Genomic DNA, 17,148 nt, shown 5'->3' on the forward strand with positions numbered 1-17,148 from the left:
CAACAAGGGACCAAAACCTTCTTTTAACAGAGTTAAAGAGAAGTGCGCCAAGCCGGACCATGTGCTTCCCATGTACGCTTCCCGACCACATGCTCGAACCTGCACACTATTGTAGGGGTGAGCTTTCGTCCTCGCATGCCCAGTAGGGGCCGACCCAACCATGCTAGGTTTGAAAGATAATATACTTGAAAATATTTACTACATAATATTGTGCACGTTTATCGAAAAATGCTTTAAGAAAAGAGGCAACCACAAACATTTGTTTTCTTTTATAAAACATATGCAGCATGCTTCACACAACTTGGAGCTCCGAGATACTTACCTGCCGGCTAAACTGAAACAAATCGGTGACCGACTCGGTTTGTCATCCTTCGAGAACCGGCCAACTACTCTGTAGTCCTTGTGACTACAAGTAGCGAAAGTGTTCATTTCCTGGCTCTTAGTCTCCTATGACTGGTTCACTGTCTGTACTCACTTTTCCTTGACAAACATAGGAGCACAGCCCCCTCTGGAGGTTCACGGTTATCGACATCGTGGGATCCCTAGGAATCTACTCGTCTAGGTCCCATTCACTTTCAGGTCACAAGTATAAACATACAATGGGGTACAGTATCTCAACATACAAGTCTAGCCTCGGTTTTCGCAATCAACAAATATCAGTTATGGAAACACAGATATCATGAGGCATCGACTAATGAACAACCAAAAACGTACTTGCAGGCAACATATTATTATAGTAGAGCATTCCACATATAGAAAAGCCTCTAACAAGGAAGGGACAGCTCACCCTACCTGGATATGGAGTGCTTGCCCAAACTAAGCTTTGTTTCCGACTTTCGATACTTCATCCAATTTCATGTGCACACGCTGAAGTCCTTTAACAAAAACTAAATCCAATAAGTACTCAATTCATAACTCATTTGCTCAATTTCTGTATGAGTCACCAATTTATCTCTAACCAATAATTAATTGCAACCATTCCTGAACAGTTCACTTAACGTAGTAAGCTAATTCGGGAGATGGTGATCACACTTCTTTCCATGTTAAAATTTTGGTCAACCGGTTTGACCTCATTTTATTTAGCTTTTAAACCTTAAGCAATTAAATAGCAACCACCATTCTCAAATAATCCAAATGATATAGCATTTAAATCATTTGGGATATGGTGACCATACTTGACACATTCACCTTCATTTGTTTAACATTTCTACTTTAAGGAAACAAATGATAATTACCATTCCCAAATACTTCGCCACTTTAAGTCATTCCGGGATATGATAAGATTAGGATATTTTAAATTGTACCTTATCAAATTTGGCATACTTGACAAATCAATTTAACTCATTCCATTTGCACTTTCTTTAACAATAACCAACTTAACTATTTCCACAACTTGATTAACCAGGACAACAGTTATGCCTCGCATTACCAAAACATATGGCTTTGAACAAACCCTTCACTATTTCATCAACATCGTTTTCTTTCCAAAGTTATGTTAACCAAAGTAACTTCATACTAATTTCATCACGTTCAGCACATACCAAGGTCACCAACAATCAAAGTTTATAATAGATGTAACACAATAATCATAAGATCACCAAAACAACCCCATTTCAGTTTCAAACTCAATCAACTCATTGATAACCATTTCGAACAGAGCATCACTACTTTCCAATTAACCCAAGCCCTTACCAAGTCTTCTTTCCCAAACTAGAAGCCAATTCGCCATTGCTGCAATCCAGCTCCAACAATTGTTTTGGACACCCTACAGATACAATAAGATCAACAATCCAACTCTTAACCAAATTCATCCCAAAACAGAGTTCTTGAATCCTTACCTTCCCAGATTCAACTGAAATTAACCCACTAGCTCTCTCTCCTCCAACACTCCAAAAAAACGCAGAAATACACAACTCCTCCAGAATCCGTATTGAGCTCCTGTGTTCTCCATTCACCTCTGAGCTTGAGGTTCCAAACTCCAATCCAGAAAATCTAAGTTAGAAACCCACTTCTTTCTGAAATTAAACAGAGGCCTCAACACTAAACGAGGTGACGAAATCGAGCTTACCAGATGAAAGAAGTAAGTCGGTGGCTCTCACGGCGTGCTGGGTGGCTCTGGTCGAAATCGGAGGTCCAGGTTAGGGGCTATTCTAGACCTTGAGGTGCTGACTCCATGTATGGTGTTGGTTTGGCTTGTTTCGGACTGGAGACAGGAAAACGAAGACATGCAGGGCTGAGCTCCGGTGATGCTCGAACGGCTTCGTCAGGCGTCGGCCAGCTGAAGGGTTTTTGGGCTTGGCTCCGCCTTGCTTGCTGAGTAGAATGACGGTGGTAGAAGGGCAAGGAAAATCGCCAGAAACTGGCAAAGGTCAAGGGACAGTAGCGCGCATTCTTGGGGTGTTCGTGTGAAGGAGGATGGTGGTGCATGGCTAAGATTCCGGTTGGGTTTGGGTCGGTTTTGGTTGCTGCGTTGATTGGTGGTGGTGGTTTTGCAAGGTGGTGGCCGGAGATGGGGTTTTCCGGCATTTGCATAGGGAAGAAGAGAGAGAGTGCGAGAGGTCGGGGAGAGAGACTCGGCCGAGAGAGGAGAGAGGGAGAGAAATGAGGCTAGGGTTTTTCTCAAGTTCCTATTTATACTCATTTGCGAGAAAAGTCAAATTTTCCCTTGCGACGAGTTACGAAACTCTCCTAGCTAATTGCTTTCGATTTTGGGCTCGTAACTTTTCTTTTATTTTTTTTTCGTCGGAAACTTCCTAACTTATTTCTCGATGTAGTCCTAGGCCCAAAACTCAATTTCGTTAAAACTAAAAATTCAAATCTTCACTACAACTCAATTCGCCTTCCTTTCAAATTTGCTTCGACGATCTTTTGCTTCAATGAACTTTAATAACCTTCTAGGCCCAAAACGAAGGACTCTGGCCCAAACATAAATTATAAGGCCCAAATCGAAGTCTCGACATCGAATTAATCTCCAAGGTCAATTTCTTCACTTAAATCACCTTGCGGAAAAATCTTATTGGCAAGAAATTACTTTCGGAATTATCTAAAATTTTCAGGGGCTCACACCAAAGCCTTTTCCAGAATCACCTTGCGGAAAAATCTTATTGGCAAGAAATTACTTTCGGAAATTATCTAAAATTTTCAGGGGCTCACACCAAAGCCTTCTCCAGAATCTACTATGAACCCCAGAGGAACCATTAGAGGTAGAAGCCCTAGAACCACGTTCACCTGCACTTCGAGCCACATGGTACCCAGATCGGACACTATAGCACCCTTTCTTGTCATAGTACCATGTTAATCTGTCCTCTGGAGCACTCATACTCAAGGGAATACGCCCAATTATATCCACTTCCGAAGGTGAAAAAATTTGCTGCAATACCTCTAAATTCCACTCGTGTAAATCGCTATCGATTAACTCAGCCACCCGTAAATTCTCCAACCCATCCGGTGGTCTTGTAAAAGGCTTAAAACTGAAGGGAAGAGGCATCCACGGATCAGACCAAACTGCAATGTTAGACCCAGTACCAACCTGAAAACGCAACCCTTTCTTCAATAATTCACGCCAATGAATAATACTCCTCCATGCATACGAGGCTCCACTCACCAATTCAGCATCCAAAAAACTACAACCTGGAAAATATTTTGCTTTATAAAGTGAAGCAATAAGGGAGTTAGGGTTTTGGAGGATTCTCCACCCTTGCTTGGCAAGCAAAGCCTGATTAAAAAGACCAATATTCCGAAACCCGAAGCCACCCTCTGCTTTAGGCACACAAAGCTTCTCCAAAGCTAGCCAATGGATTTTCCTTTCATTTGACTTGTCACCCCACCAGAATTTAGCCATTAAGCTATGCATATCCTGACACAAATGTTGCGGAAGCTCAAAATAGCTCATGACATAGGTAGGGATTGATTGAACAACAGCCTTGATCAAAATTAATTTCCTTTCCTGCCGCACTTAACGTCTTCTCTTTCCATCCTCGTGTGTGCTTTCGGCTCTCTGTGAGGTACTCAAAAGCCTCAGACTTTGAATAACTAATTTCAATGGGGAGGCCAAGATACTTGTGATGTTTATCAACCCGCTCAAGACTTAAACTTGCTACCAAAACATCTTGCTTGGGCCTCTCCACTTTTTTGCTGAATGCCACTGAGCTCTTCTGATAGTTAATAGTTTGCCCAGATGTCTCTTCATACTGCTTGAAAATATTCTTCAACACAAGGCACTCTTCCATTTCTGCTTTGAAAAAAATAAAAGAGTCATCAGCGAAGAAGAGGTGAGAAATAGAAGGAGCACCTGTACAAATCTTGACGCCATGAATAAGCTCCAACTCCTCTGCATGAAGAATTAGCCTAGATAGAGTCTCCACACAAAAGAGAAAAAGATAGGGTGAGATGGAGTCACCCTGCCTTAATCCTCTAGACGGCACAATCCTTCCCCTTGGAGTCCCATTAATGACAAAAGAATAAGACACCGTCGTAATACAACGCATCACCCAAGTAACCCAAATAGGACTGAAGCCAAGTTGCAAAAGAACTGCTTTTAGGAAACTCCATTCGACCCGATCGTACGCCTCGCTCATGTCAAGCTTCAGAGCACCAAACCCAACATGGCCACATATGCGATTTTTCAAAAAATGAGCTATTTCAAATGCCGACAAGGAGTTGTCAGAGATCAACCTTCCCAGAACAAACGCGCTTTGGAAAGGAGAGATGATATCATTCAATAGCGGCTTGATTCTGTTAGCTAGAACCTTGGACCCAAGTTTATATAGGACGTTTCACATACTGATCAGTCGAAGTGTTAAATTTTTTTTTAATACTAATAGATGACAAATAAGGAAAAAAAAACAAGTAACAATGCATAAAACGTGTCTAGGTTTAGGGCGAGAGAACACGCCTCACGCGCGGAGAAAAACAGTGAGAACGAGAGCGCTTTCTCCCTGCCGAACGCTGGCGACGCCCCTGCCGCTGCGTTCCGGTCCGGGAGAGGATGATAATAAGGGCTAGCGGTATGGCTCTATGGCGGAGGCCTGGCTTAGGGATGGAAGTAGACGGCTTCAGCTTGGATCGTGACGAAGATAACCGATCTAGTTCCTTTCTTCGTCGATCGTGGGTGAGAGCTGGCAAGGACTTCCGGCGTGGTGTGATTTGCCGGTTGTTGCAGGTGTCTCGGATAAGGATGGATGCTGGGCGGTGGCTGGGTTCTCGATTTCATGGAACAGACTGAGCCCAGTAGGGTTCTGATTCTTCTCGGGGTTCGATCTCGGACACCACCCAGGTTCTGGTGTGGTTGGCTTTGTGGTGTGATGGTGTTGTGGCATTGGGATGCTTTGTGGCGGCGGGGCCGTGCAAGGTGGAAGGACGGCGGAGCGTGTAGGCACTGGCGACAGCCTTGGTGGATTGCGGCGCTGGAGTCTTGTGGGGAGTGGTGGTTGGGCCGGGCTTTTGTGTTAGGGCCTGGCTATTTGGGCCTCTATTTGTTTGTTTTTAGTTTTGTTTGGTTTGTGTTTTTTCAGTTTTTTGCAGTGTTAATAAGTCCCTACTTGTTAGGGTTAGTGTCATGGATTCTGATGAATGGTTTGAGTTGGATGGTTAGTTTAGGGTTAATAGGATCTAGTCTTTTGCCAGGCTTTTGGCCGTGCATTTTATTATCAGCCTCTGCTGAGGTTTCCAGGAGATCCTGGGATGGCCCGCCCAATAGTTATCTATTGTGGCTTGACCCCATCCCAGATAGTGCGACTTATTTTGGCCTAGCTAATTCGATTAGCCATCCAATTTAGTTTTCGTCGTTGGATACATTGATATACCAGTTTAGTGTCTTCAGAGTAAGTACGCGTAGTACTAGTCAATTGCTACTTTACTCGATTAATTGTAAGCCCGTGCTTGGGTGCTGTAGTTGCGGCAGCGTTGTAATTGCAGTTTTAATAAATGATAGTTCACCTGATAAAAAAAAAAAAAAAAAAGCATATATTAATATATACCAGTGCTTTGAATCCCAGCCAGCGAGATTTCCCAGTTTCCTTAAAGCAGCTCTCCATATATCTTTCTACTTTTTGTGGATCATCCTTGTACTTTTTCTCATAGTTGGCAAAGGCTTGTGCAAAACCTCCAGTCTGATGTCGTACATCGGAGGGATCAACACAGTAGAATATTGGTAGCACTATTTTTTATACATTGCTACTATGATTCGCAGCTTCGAAGAGATTTGAGAGGTTTTCTAGTCCGCTCTCCGAGTCTGCCAAACTTTTAGTGAAAACACATATATGAACTTCGAAACACGTTCCATACCTCTCCGGTAAGATTTTCAATCGTCCCCAGTTTAAAAACATAGGTGTACTCCACCCATGTTGCTCAACACTCAGAAGGAGTTCACATAGAATATCTGGATGAAGCTTCGAAAGTGGAAGTGCTTTTCGAGAGACGAAGCTTCTAACGATGATTCGTTCTCTATATGTCTCACAGTACGCTTCATGCCATGACTTCCATGAGTCTATCCAGCTTTTATATCCAAAGGGCTCGCCGTATTCGAAGATTGGGAAATCTTCCAAGCTTGGGCTTGGGCTTTCCAATAGGTTTCCAAAGCTTGTAACCATGGGTCTCTGGAGATAGCTACATATTGCATTTGCTATGGGTCTCTGAAGCTAGCTACATATTGCATTAAGCTCTTCCGTATAGAATTCACCAATCTGAATAATTTGTCACATGGGACTTCGAAGCTTATGTATGGACCATCAGAAGTGATCGCAAGTTTTAGGTGGCCTGAATCGCCAAAACATGGATAAGACGTAGCGTCCTATGAAGCTTGGGCATTCCCATGAGGTTTCAAAGCTTGGGGATTCCCACAGGTCTCTGAAGCTAGCTACATATTGCATTGGGTTTTTTACTTCAATAGTGTCTGAACTCTTCGAGGACTTTTGAAATGATACCTGAACTTTCAAAGTTATCAATGTGATACCTAAACTCATTTTTTCTTATCAGCGTCGTACCTGCGGTCGATTTCTATCACAGAACCATTAACTTTAACCACGTGCCCAGCACGTGAGGCACAAAATAAGGGTAAAAATGACCTTTTCCACTTCCTTTAGTTCTTCACGGGGTTTTTTACTTCAACAGTGTCTGAACTCTTTCGATGACTTTTGAAATGATACCTGAACTTTCAAAGTTATCAATGTGATACCTGGACTCATTTTTTTGTATCAACGTCGTACTTGCTGTCGATTTCTATCACAAAACCGTTAACTATGACCACATGCCCAGCACGTGAGGCACTTAATGAGGTTAAAAGACTAATTTACCCTCAAAAGTATTGTTTCTTATTTTTTTTGCTTTCTTTCTTTCTTGTTTTTCTTTTTCGACGTCTTCTTCCCTTTGATTTGTCCCCTCCGATTGGAAGCCATGGCCGCAATCAGATCTCACCTTCTCTCTCAACCACCCAACCTTTTCCAAGCACTACCTGACTACAACCACATTGAACTCAGCTAGATCGATATGGCTACTTTACAAAAATTCAAGCTCCTCGCCACTCAATACCCCATCGTTGCCTGAATCCCCACGCGCAGCCCATCCGCCAGCCCCATCATCCACCTCTGCCGTCGTAAAACACTCAGATTGTTCCTTACCCGCCCCAACCGCCGCCGATTGTCTCGACGGAGTACCTCGTCCGATGCTCCCACTAAGTACTGATATTATAGCCGCAAATAACCAAAGGCCGGTTCTTTTTTGGACAAATTGATTAGAAGCTGGAATCAGTGAAATGATCATTGCCCCATTGTTCGATAAATCATATACAGATAGATATAGTTATACACAGACATGCAGTCGCGGAAAAATCAGTTTTGAGTTTTCTCCCATCATCACCATCCTTCGCCTTTTCACCGTTGTTGAGAGAGAGAAAGAGAGTTGCAAAAGGAGAAAGAGAGAGACTCTTAGTCTCCTTCACTTTTGCAAATTTTGATTCAATTACAAAGACACAGACTATTTTTGAAATTCATGAACTTATGCTGTGATGTTAGCTGCGGTTTGGAAGCCAAGTGCCACGACGGCGTGGCCCGCCTAGGTCATATCTCCGGCAAGCTGCACAAGAAGGTCTGGATTGCCGCCGGCCATATTCTCTCTCTCTCTCTAATCCCTCTGTCTGAAATCTCAGGTAAATTCCAAGTCTCAGATCTGGAGGCCAAGAGTCGTGAAACCGTCTACACCGCTCCGGCCTGCAATAAATTCATAGAAGCAAAGCTGTCGAGTAAGTTGTGCTTGGAGAACTCCGACGAGATGGAGTCCCCGGCGGTGTCCATCCATCAGAGAATTGGATTCAAGTTTTACTTTGGGTTTTGCATTTTGCTAGGAAATGTCATCATCCCATCTGATTGCATTTTGCAGATGAAAAAGGAAATAGAAATGGAGAAGAAGAACTGAAGGTACGACGGGACACGTGAAGAACTAAAGGAAGTGGGAAAGGTCATTTTTACCCTTATTTTGTGCCTCACGTGCTGGGCATGTGGTCATAGTTAACGGTTCTGTGACGGAAATCTACCGCAGGTACGATGTTGATATGAAAAAATGAGTTCAGGTATCACATTGATAACTTTGAAAGTTCATGTATCATTTCAAAAATCCTCAAAGAGTTCAGACACTGTTGAAGTATATACTTTTGAGGGTAAATTAGTCTTTTAACCCCATTAAGTGCCTCACGTGCTGGCACGTGGTCATAGTTAACGGTTCTGTGACGGAAATCGACCGCAGGTACGACGTTGATACGAAAAAATGAGTCCAAGTATCACATTGATAACTTTGAAAGTTCAGGTATCATTTCAAAAGTCCTTGAAGAGTTCAAACACTGTTGAAGTAAAAAACCCTATTGCATTTAGCTCTTCCGTATAGAATTCACCGATTCGAATAATTCGTCACATGGGACTTCGAAGCTTGTGGATAGACCATTGGAAGTGATTGAAAGTTTAGGTGGCCGGAATCGCTGATTCGCTGTATCATGGATAAGACGTAGATAAGACGTAGCTTCCTACGAACATTAAAGCATGGTTCCAATTTCTCTCAATTGATTACAAAATTCTCTTACTTGTCTACAGAATTAGATATGATGTAGCTTCCTAGATGCTTAATTAATTAACTAAACTAACTTTAGTGCAGAAGCTAGTATGATTGTTATCGATACAACAAAAAAAGGCAAAATGAATCTCCGGAAAACGTAGACTAGTTATTCATTTTTGGCATCAATGTTGCCGTATGACATTGGAGTTTTCAGGGTCGTTGTATTGGTATGGCCATCCTCGTCTACAATTTTGATGCGGGTTCTGCAATTTCCTAGTGGTCGTCTCCAAGTCTGAATTTAGAATCGGTTTTGGTTTCAGGTCGGGATACTTTTTTTTTTTTTATCAAGAAGAAACTAATATTTAAAAGTTTTTTTTTTCTTTTTTGATTGGATTGTAATATTCAAAAGTTGTATTTTTATTAGAGATTTTTACCAATAACTACAATGAGCCATTAATTCTTCCCATGCGCAAGATTTCTATCCAAAGGTTTTGTTTTCTTCCCAATTTCTGATTTTGACATTTTTTATTTCTCCGGTCGGTTCGTTTGATGAATGGATAACCTCTGTTTTGTGATGGTCGTTTTGTATCTTCAAATTTGTCTTAAACCTTAATACATTTGAAGTGCGCTTAATGTAACACCCCAAACTGCACCTCACCAACTTGAGCACGTCACAGTGCTGCAAGACCTAAAACATAAACCGATAGTTCGAATTACGTTCCAGAAACCCGCAAAGCATTTTATTAAATAATTTTTCGTAAACCGCACAGCGAAAATGTTTAAAATAATTTTGAGGTGAAAACTTTAAAACCTTTATTTCAAATGTTTGTTCATCTAAAGCTTGAGTAAATAAGGAAACAAGAAATAATCAACTTGTTCGAATATCGAATATCGAATTTGAATTGGATGATCAACCAACGATATCCGAGGTAATATTAAATACTCAAGAAATTGAATTAAACTTTGGAACCTTCTGTTACAAACATTTACCCAAGCTGAATCTACACACTCACTCCGTCCAACAATCCCGTCACCAATGCACAGTACCTGCATCCACACTGTTATAGGGGTGAGTTTTCGTGCTCAGTAGGGGCTTCACCCCGGCTAGGTTTGAAAACTTTTTATCTTTTATGGTGCCAGTATAAAACAAATGTAAATACAATTTCTTTAAGAACTACAAACTTAAATTATTTTCCGATATAAAATCCGATGCATGAATTCCAAATGAATGTGGACCCAACCTGATGACCGGTCCCATAGGCCAACTACACGACCTTACCTCAAATCAATTCATAACCAGGTAAGCGTAGCGAGAGCATCCGCTACCTAGCTACACACACAGAATCGGGTTGTCATTACGATCGCGCACCGTCCGACTGGTGTAGCTAACCCTCCGGAGGTTTTGAGGATCGAACCCAATGAAGTCAGTGTCACCCTTCGCTCTCAAGCCATCAATGTTATCTCTCAAGAAGTGGTTAGTATGCATTGCATTTAAACATTACCACACCATGCAATTTAACATGCATCGCTTTATATAAAACAACAAAGATACTAACCGAGAAAAGACCTCGAATCCCCTATCTGAATTCCGAAGTCGCTTAATTCACATTGTCTGAGATTCACAAACCTTCCGTTCCTTGGGTAATTAGAGTCCTAAATTCCGACATAATGAGCGGCAATAATCCGTCAAAACTATTCTTTAATGTCTCAACGGTTGTCTAATCGCCCAACCAACTTTTCCTGATTTGACTAGAATTTATCAAAGTTTGCCCCAAATTGCCAACGTTGACTAAGGGGGGTGTATTGTATATGAAATTAGTGGAACTTTTAAAGAAATCTATGGAATTTAAAAGTCTGGGCATATTCAATATAGACTTTTAACAATCCATGAAAGTCTTGAGGTATTCAATTATGATTTTTAAAAACTTCATGAATTCCACTAAAATCTAGGGGTATTCAATTAGGACTTTTAAAAATGAATAAAAGTACAGAGGTATTCAAAATATCATTCATACTTATGGAATTAGAAAATCATGGATAATCATGGACTTTGTAGTGTTAACTATACATACCAAACTCCAATAATTTTCCAACCTCCAGACCAAAGATTTCAAAGTCTATCAAAGTTTCCTCTTAAAAAAAAAGGTCTATCAAAGTTATTCTCTCTACGCGCGAAGAAGTTTGTCCTTCATCATCTCTCTTTCTTAATTTTTTGTCTTTTTTCTAATCTTTTATGATATCAACCTTTTTTGATATCCAACATGTTCATTGTAGTTGTTGAATGTGATTTTTGTTTTGTTTTTTTTTTTTTCAATTGTGATACTTCGAACCCTAATAGCAATAAAAATGATTTATGAAACCTTAAAACTCAAATATTGTGGTCTAACCCTAAGACCTTGAACCATACTAAATTTTATCTTATTAATTAATTATTCTCATTAATTTGAATTTATATTATGGTTCAAACAAAGGTTGAACGATTGAATTTCAATTGATTGATTATAGATCAAGACATTGACCAATATTGCTACAATATATGTTAATCGGCGAAAATAAAATTGATGAGAATAATTAATCATAAACATCAAGTGATCTATATTGTGTATTTATGTTGTTGGGAGATTAGGAATGAGAACAAACTCCTAGACAGACTAACAATCATTTATTTGAGTCAATTTCTATTAGAAGATACTGGAGTATTGAAGAGACAACAAGTTATTATTTTGTTTTGTGTTTGGGCTGCATTTGTTTTTTTATTTTTTTATTTTTTTTTATATTTTGTACATCCTAGGTAATCTGTAGAAGTCATTCATAATAAAGTATATAGATTTTCATGAATCAATAAAAATCTGTTGCTAAAATAAATGGCTTTAAGAAATCCATAACAGTCTATCAACTTTTTAAAGAATCTGTGAACTTTTCAAAAAGTCTGTCATTTGAAAAAAGTCTGTACAAATCCAAATACAATACACCCTCCTAAGCTTGACAAATTCGATAATTAGCCCAACTACTGAACATTTCACTTAAAATTGGAATACCGACCAACTCCCATGCTTTTTTAACAATAAATTTTCCTTAGTAATCTCGTTGCATAGTAATTCCCTCAAATTACAATGAACACCCAATTTTGATTTAAACAACCTTTCACTAATCACACTTTTCACAACAGGAATCAAGTTCTAACCGAAATCCAACATGGCACACGCTAATTTCACTTTCACATTTGGGGTATTCACTCAATTTTCCATCTAGGAATCAATCTATAGTTCAATGACTTCAATCCCAGCAAACATCACAGTATGTTCCAAATATCATAACATCCATTCAATTTCCATATTTCCATTCTAACAACAATACCAAGCAGAGATAATCTCAATTTCAAACACAAACCATCATCGAAAGTCACAAACAAAATTTGACAGAAGAACATTTCTGTTTCGGAATTCCAAATTTACCTTTGACAAACAATTAACAGAACCCGATCAGAATCCAACTTCATCAATTTGACTAAAAGCAAAGTACCCATTAGCAACTTGCTCTGTGCACAACGAGCAGAGGTAATTCCGAACTCTGGGTACCGTTCACTTCATCATTTCTAGGCTCAATTTCAGAACACGGTACTTCCCGGAATTTCGACGGTGAAAAACGAAGGAGCAGATGTACACCAACCCAGCAACTTCGAAAACTCAGCTCTAGTTGAGGTTGACACGTCTGCAGGTACAGGCAAGACGGAAAATGAACCCAGAAGAGCTAGAACAACCGCCGGTGCCGATAACCGCAACGAGACCGAAACCAACCAAGACGCGATTTAATCCAAACTTGATCGAATTCAAAAACTGAGTACACTAGCGTGGAGATCATGAAGAGAGGATTAGTCTTCCTACCTTATATAGCCCCGAAGATCACCGGAAATTGCAGAAACATCGCTGGAAAGTACAAACCTTTCGAGCTTCGAATCTCCCTGCACGATCCACCATCATAGGCATGTCAGCGCTGAGGAGACGAGCCAAACGCGGGTGGTCCGCCGTCGTTTCGTCGCCGGAAGCGGAAGTTCCGGTCGGGTCTTCCATACGGGTCGCCGGGTCTCGAAGGCTCTGAATCCTTCTGGAGGTTTCATAGTCATTCATCAGATCGAAGGCCTATTTATAGGCTGCCCTTATTTGAATTTGAACGGTTAAGATTAAGCGGTAGAGAATTGGAGGGCTGAGATAGCTCCACGTGATTTCCTATTTTCCCGTAATTGATTTCTTTGATCTCAAAACTTTCAAAATTCGTAAAAATTAAGGGTCCGAAAAAATTCCCAGAAATTTCTCACGGACTCGTCGCGTCGCGTGTTTTAGCATTGAGTCCAAAAATTACAGATTCCACCTTGTGGAAAGTTTGAGTTAATATTCTCGAGGATTTAAGTAACCATCCTGATCAAAAGTCTAATTCTTTAAACAATCTTACTAAAATCTTTGAATTTTTCCAGGGCTCACACTTAAAACGTATATATGGCTGCAATTTATAATTAAAAGTATCTCCTCTATCATTTCAGATTACAGTCATAATATTCGACGGAAACAACATAGAAAATTACTCAATTTCCCCTTGGAGCAAAAAGTTTGAAAAGCCTAGTGCGGAAGACTTCTGTGACACCCTTATGAATGGTGAATACTTTTAATTAACAGTAGTCATTTATTTTAAAAAAAAAAAAAAAAACAGTATGACCTGGGAACATACAACCGTAATGAAGGTTCGATACTCAAAACAAGGCTATTTACCTGGTCTGTTTTCAGACTTGTTTCCATATCGCTCGGACACTGTTCCTATTAAAACAATGGTATCACATATCATAACTCAATAACAGAGCAGTAGCTACTTTCTTTGGTAAATACTTAAAAATCGAAGTATAACTTTCTTTTTTGAATGGAAATCAAAGTATAACAGGAAATTATAGAAAAGTATGTTGTAATGAGGGGAGAATGCTCCAAAAGAAGCTAGTTACCTGGTCTGCTTTCTGATTTGTTTCTTCTGGTGTTGGACCTGTTTCCAATCCCTTTGATATTCTTCCTATTAGAAGCAATGGCACACTTATCACAAGCTGCCAATTACAGAGTAGTAGCTTACTTGTCTTGTTTGGTAAAAACTTGGAACCAAACTGTAACTGGAAAAGTGGAAATCATAGAAACATATGATTGTAATAAAGGTCGAGTAATAAAAAAAAAAAGGGGGACTGTTTACCTGGTCTGTTTTCAGACTTGTTTCTACAGGTGTTGGACCTGTTTCCATATCCATTGGAGATTGTCCCTATCAGTAGCAATAATATCTCTCATCACAGTGGTAACAAACTAACAACTCAGAATCAAAGTATAACTGAAACAATAGAAAAGAAGCTATTTACCCCGTCTGATTTCTGACTTGTTTCTACAGGCGTTGGACTTGTCTCCATATCCTTTGGAGTTTTTTTTTTGAAAATGCGTCTTAGACATATCATTGATACGAAGCCAGAATAGCCATTACATACCCTTCCGCTGCCATCTAAAGACAGTCAAGAAGTTGTGGTGGTACCACGATGGTACATAGTGATAGGTCACTCATTATACATTGGTCGCTCACAAGCTTAAGGCAAGCCAAAATGGCAAGCCTAGACAAAAAAGACTAGAAGACTAGGTGCACGCCCATATCCTTTGGAGTTTGTTCCTATTAGAAGCAATATATCACATATCACAATCCAACCACGCGAGCGCTTGTTTAGTAAAAGCATAAAATTGAAATATAAATGAAATTATAGAGAAACATATGATTGTACAAAGGTCAAGTACTCGTAAAGAAGCTACTTACCTGGTCTGTTTTCAGACTTGTATCTCTACCGGCATTGGACCTGTTTCAAAGTCCCTTAGAGATTGTTCCTATTAGAAGCAATGATGTCACATATCAAAATCGAGAACAGAGTGGTAGCTCACTTGTTTCATAAAAACTTAGAATCAAGTATAACTAGAAATCCATAGAAACATATGATTGTAATAAAGGTTGAGTAATCCAAAAAAAAAAAAATTTACCTGGTTTGTTTTCTGATTTGTTTCTATAGGCATTAGAATTGTTTCCATAACCATCGGAGATTGTTCCCATTTGAAGCAATGAAAGAACATGTCACAACTCTATCACAGAGTAGTAGCTCGTTGTTTAGTAAAAGCTTAAAGAAATATGAATGAAAATTATAGAAACATATGATTGGAATGAAGGTCAAGTAGTCAAAAAGACGCTATTTACCTGGTCTGCTTTCAGAGTTGTATCTACAGGCGTTGGACCTGTTTCAATGTCCCTTGGAGATTGTTCTTATTAGAAGCAATGATGTCACATATCAAACTCAAGTACAGAGTAGTAGCTCACTTGCTTGGTGAAAACTTGAAATCAAAGTATAACTGGAAATCATAGAAACTTATGACTAATAAAGGTTGAGTAATAAAAACCAAAAAAAAAAAAAAAGACCATTTTTTCTTTCCAATTACCTGGTTTGTTTTCTGATTTGTTTCTATAGGCGTTGGATTTGTTTCCACAAACAGATGAACAACTGTACCAAATTAAAACCAAAAGACAATATGACAAATCAACTGGAGCATCAAATCATTTTCAACCCAAAACCACACACAGAAACAAACCATCCATTCAATCAAAAAAAAAAAAATTTACATAAAGAAACATAATCCCTCAACGCAAAAACGTAAACAAAAAACCCAATTCAATTCAATCAAAACAGACCAATATCATCACAAAATTAAAAACATAAAAAAGAAAACTGGGCTGACCGGCATTTCTTGCAGAGCTGGGCGAAAGACCCATCCTTGAGCTCCCAGCCATTAACGAACTGATCACTCTCGGCCTTGCAGAAAAAGCACGAAGCTTTGGCAACCATTGAAGCCAAGAAGCAAAGACAGTGAAGGAGGCAGAGAGTATAAATGCGTGAGGGTCAAAGCCATTTCGAGCTTTCCTAATTTGCAATGGCTCATAAATTGGGAATTAGGGTTTGGGGGCTGGTGAATCGAATTGGATTTGAACTGGGTTGACGTGGAATGAATGTGGGGGATGAGTCTGATGAGTCCGATGAGCGAGTTTTCAGAACAACGCTCTGCCTTCTATACTCGCAACTTTCCCCCTTCTTTATTATTATTGTTTTTTGGGCAAATGTTACGAATCGTCCCCGTGGTTTTGACCTATGGCTACATGTGCCCCTTGGTTTAAAAATATCTAATTTTGGTCCTTGGGTTTAATAAATCAATTAATCTTGGTCTAGTTATAACATTTTATCGTGCTTGTTAGAATACAAGTCTCCTGTAGAGCTTTCTGATATTATTTCGGAAAATACTCTAGGTGTTTATTGTAATCATAGATTTAGGCTCAATGTCCCCCCCTTTATATTCGACAGTTTCATTAATCAAGGCTTGAGGGCAGCCACACCAGCCCTTTATTCAAAAAAAAAAACATTTCATCTAACACCATTGGTGAAACCCTCACCTCGTCACATGCTAGGATAATTTTGTCTTTTGCATTTAAGCTGCAATTACCCATGTCTTTCAAGTTTAGAAACGAACAGATGATTCGAACCCAAGTTTCAATGCACAAGCTTGAGCCTACTAGCTAGATACAATATCAGAAACTCGAGCACAGGCATTGAGAATATAAGGGTCAAATTATTCCCAACCAATCCTTCTTGGCTGACTATATATGTGAATTGCATTTTCAAAGAGTGAAAGGAGGCTTAGGTATTAGATATAATAGAGAAAAATCGAATGGGCGATGCAGAGTGAAGTATGACATCAATTTCAATTTTTGGGAATAGCTCCGAACCAATTAAAAGATGGGCCTATCGCAAGTTTCATGAAACTTCTCTTCCAAGACCAAGACATATATAACAGATTGCGGCAAATCTTTTCGTTTTTCGTATATATTGATCACCACTTTCTTCAATGTTCTTGGATCAACCCAAAATGCATGCACAGAAGACATGGAAGTGTTTGAATCATGGCCTGCCTATCTATTTCCCTTTTCGCCTGAAAGATAGACACCCAGATCATCGTGGGTATCCTGGATTTGTTGTATCATGCAATGACAGACATGAGACTGTTCTTG

At 39.7% G+C, this 17,148-nt stretch overlaps 1 protein-coding gene and 1 long non-coding RNA gene across 11 annotated transcripts; both read right to left on the reverse strand.

Moving 5' to 3' along the window:
* Positions 1–1,546: 1,546 nt before the first annotated feature.
* LOC112164912 lies at positions 1,547–2,178 on the reverse strand. Its single transcript, XR_002922555.2, has 2 exons — positions 1,839–2,178; positions 1,547–1,765 (listed from the first exon to the last, which is right to left on the reverse strand). It is a non-coding gene; the product is annotated as an uncharacterized LOC112164912 (long non-coding RNA).
* Positions 2,179–9,588: 7,410 nt separating this feature from the next.
* LOC112203590 lies at positions 9,589–16,204 on the reverse strand. 10 transcript variants are annotated; one of them, XR_005799792.1, is made up of 11 exons: positions 15,828–16,204; positions 15,531–15,592; positions 15,292–15,443; positions 15,081–15,179; positions 14,863–14,930; positions 14,423–14,721; positions 14,263–14,328; positions 14,027–14,185; positions 13,803–13,847; positions 12,981–13,143; positions 11,946–12,884 (listed from the first exon to the last, which is right to left on the reverse strand). XR_005799792.1 is itself a non-coding variant. In XM_040506358.1 (8 exons), the coding sequence occupies exons 4-8, from the start codon at positions 14,508–14,510 to the stop codon at positions 9,874–9,876; spliced, it is 519 nt and encodes a 172-aa protein (XP_040362292.1). In that variant the 5' UTR covers positions 14,511–14,721; positions 14,863–14,930; positions 15,531–15,592; positions 15,828–16,204; the 3' UTR covers positions 9,589–9,873. The 10 variants fall into 10 exon arrangements, 1 of the variants encoding a protein (XP_040362292.1); XR_005799797.1 differs by lacking the exons at positions 11,946–12,884; positions 12,981–13,143 and adding an exon at positions 9,598–10,097 and having other exon boundaries at positions 14,027–14,091; XR_005799795.1 differs by lacking the exons at positions 11,946–12,884; positions 12,981–13,143 and adding an exon at positions 9,598–10,097 and having other exon boundaries at positions 13,803–13,841.
* Positions 16,205–17,148: the final 944 nt, after the last annotated feature.

The sequence above is a fragment of the Rosa chinensis genome, chromosome 5 (assembly GCF_002994745.2).
Source record: "Rosa chinensis cultivar Old Blush chromosome 5, RchiOBHm-V2, whole genome shotgun sequence".
In the NCBI taxonomy this organism is placed as follows: domain Eukaryota; kingdom Viridiplantae; phylum Streptophyta; class Magnoliopsida; order Rosales; family Rosaceae; genus Rosa; species Rosa chinensis.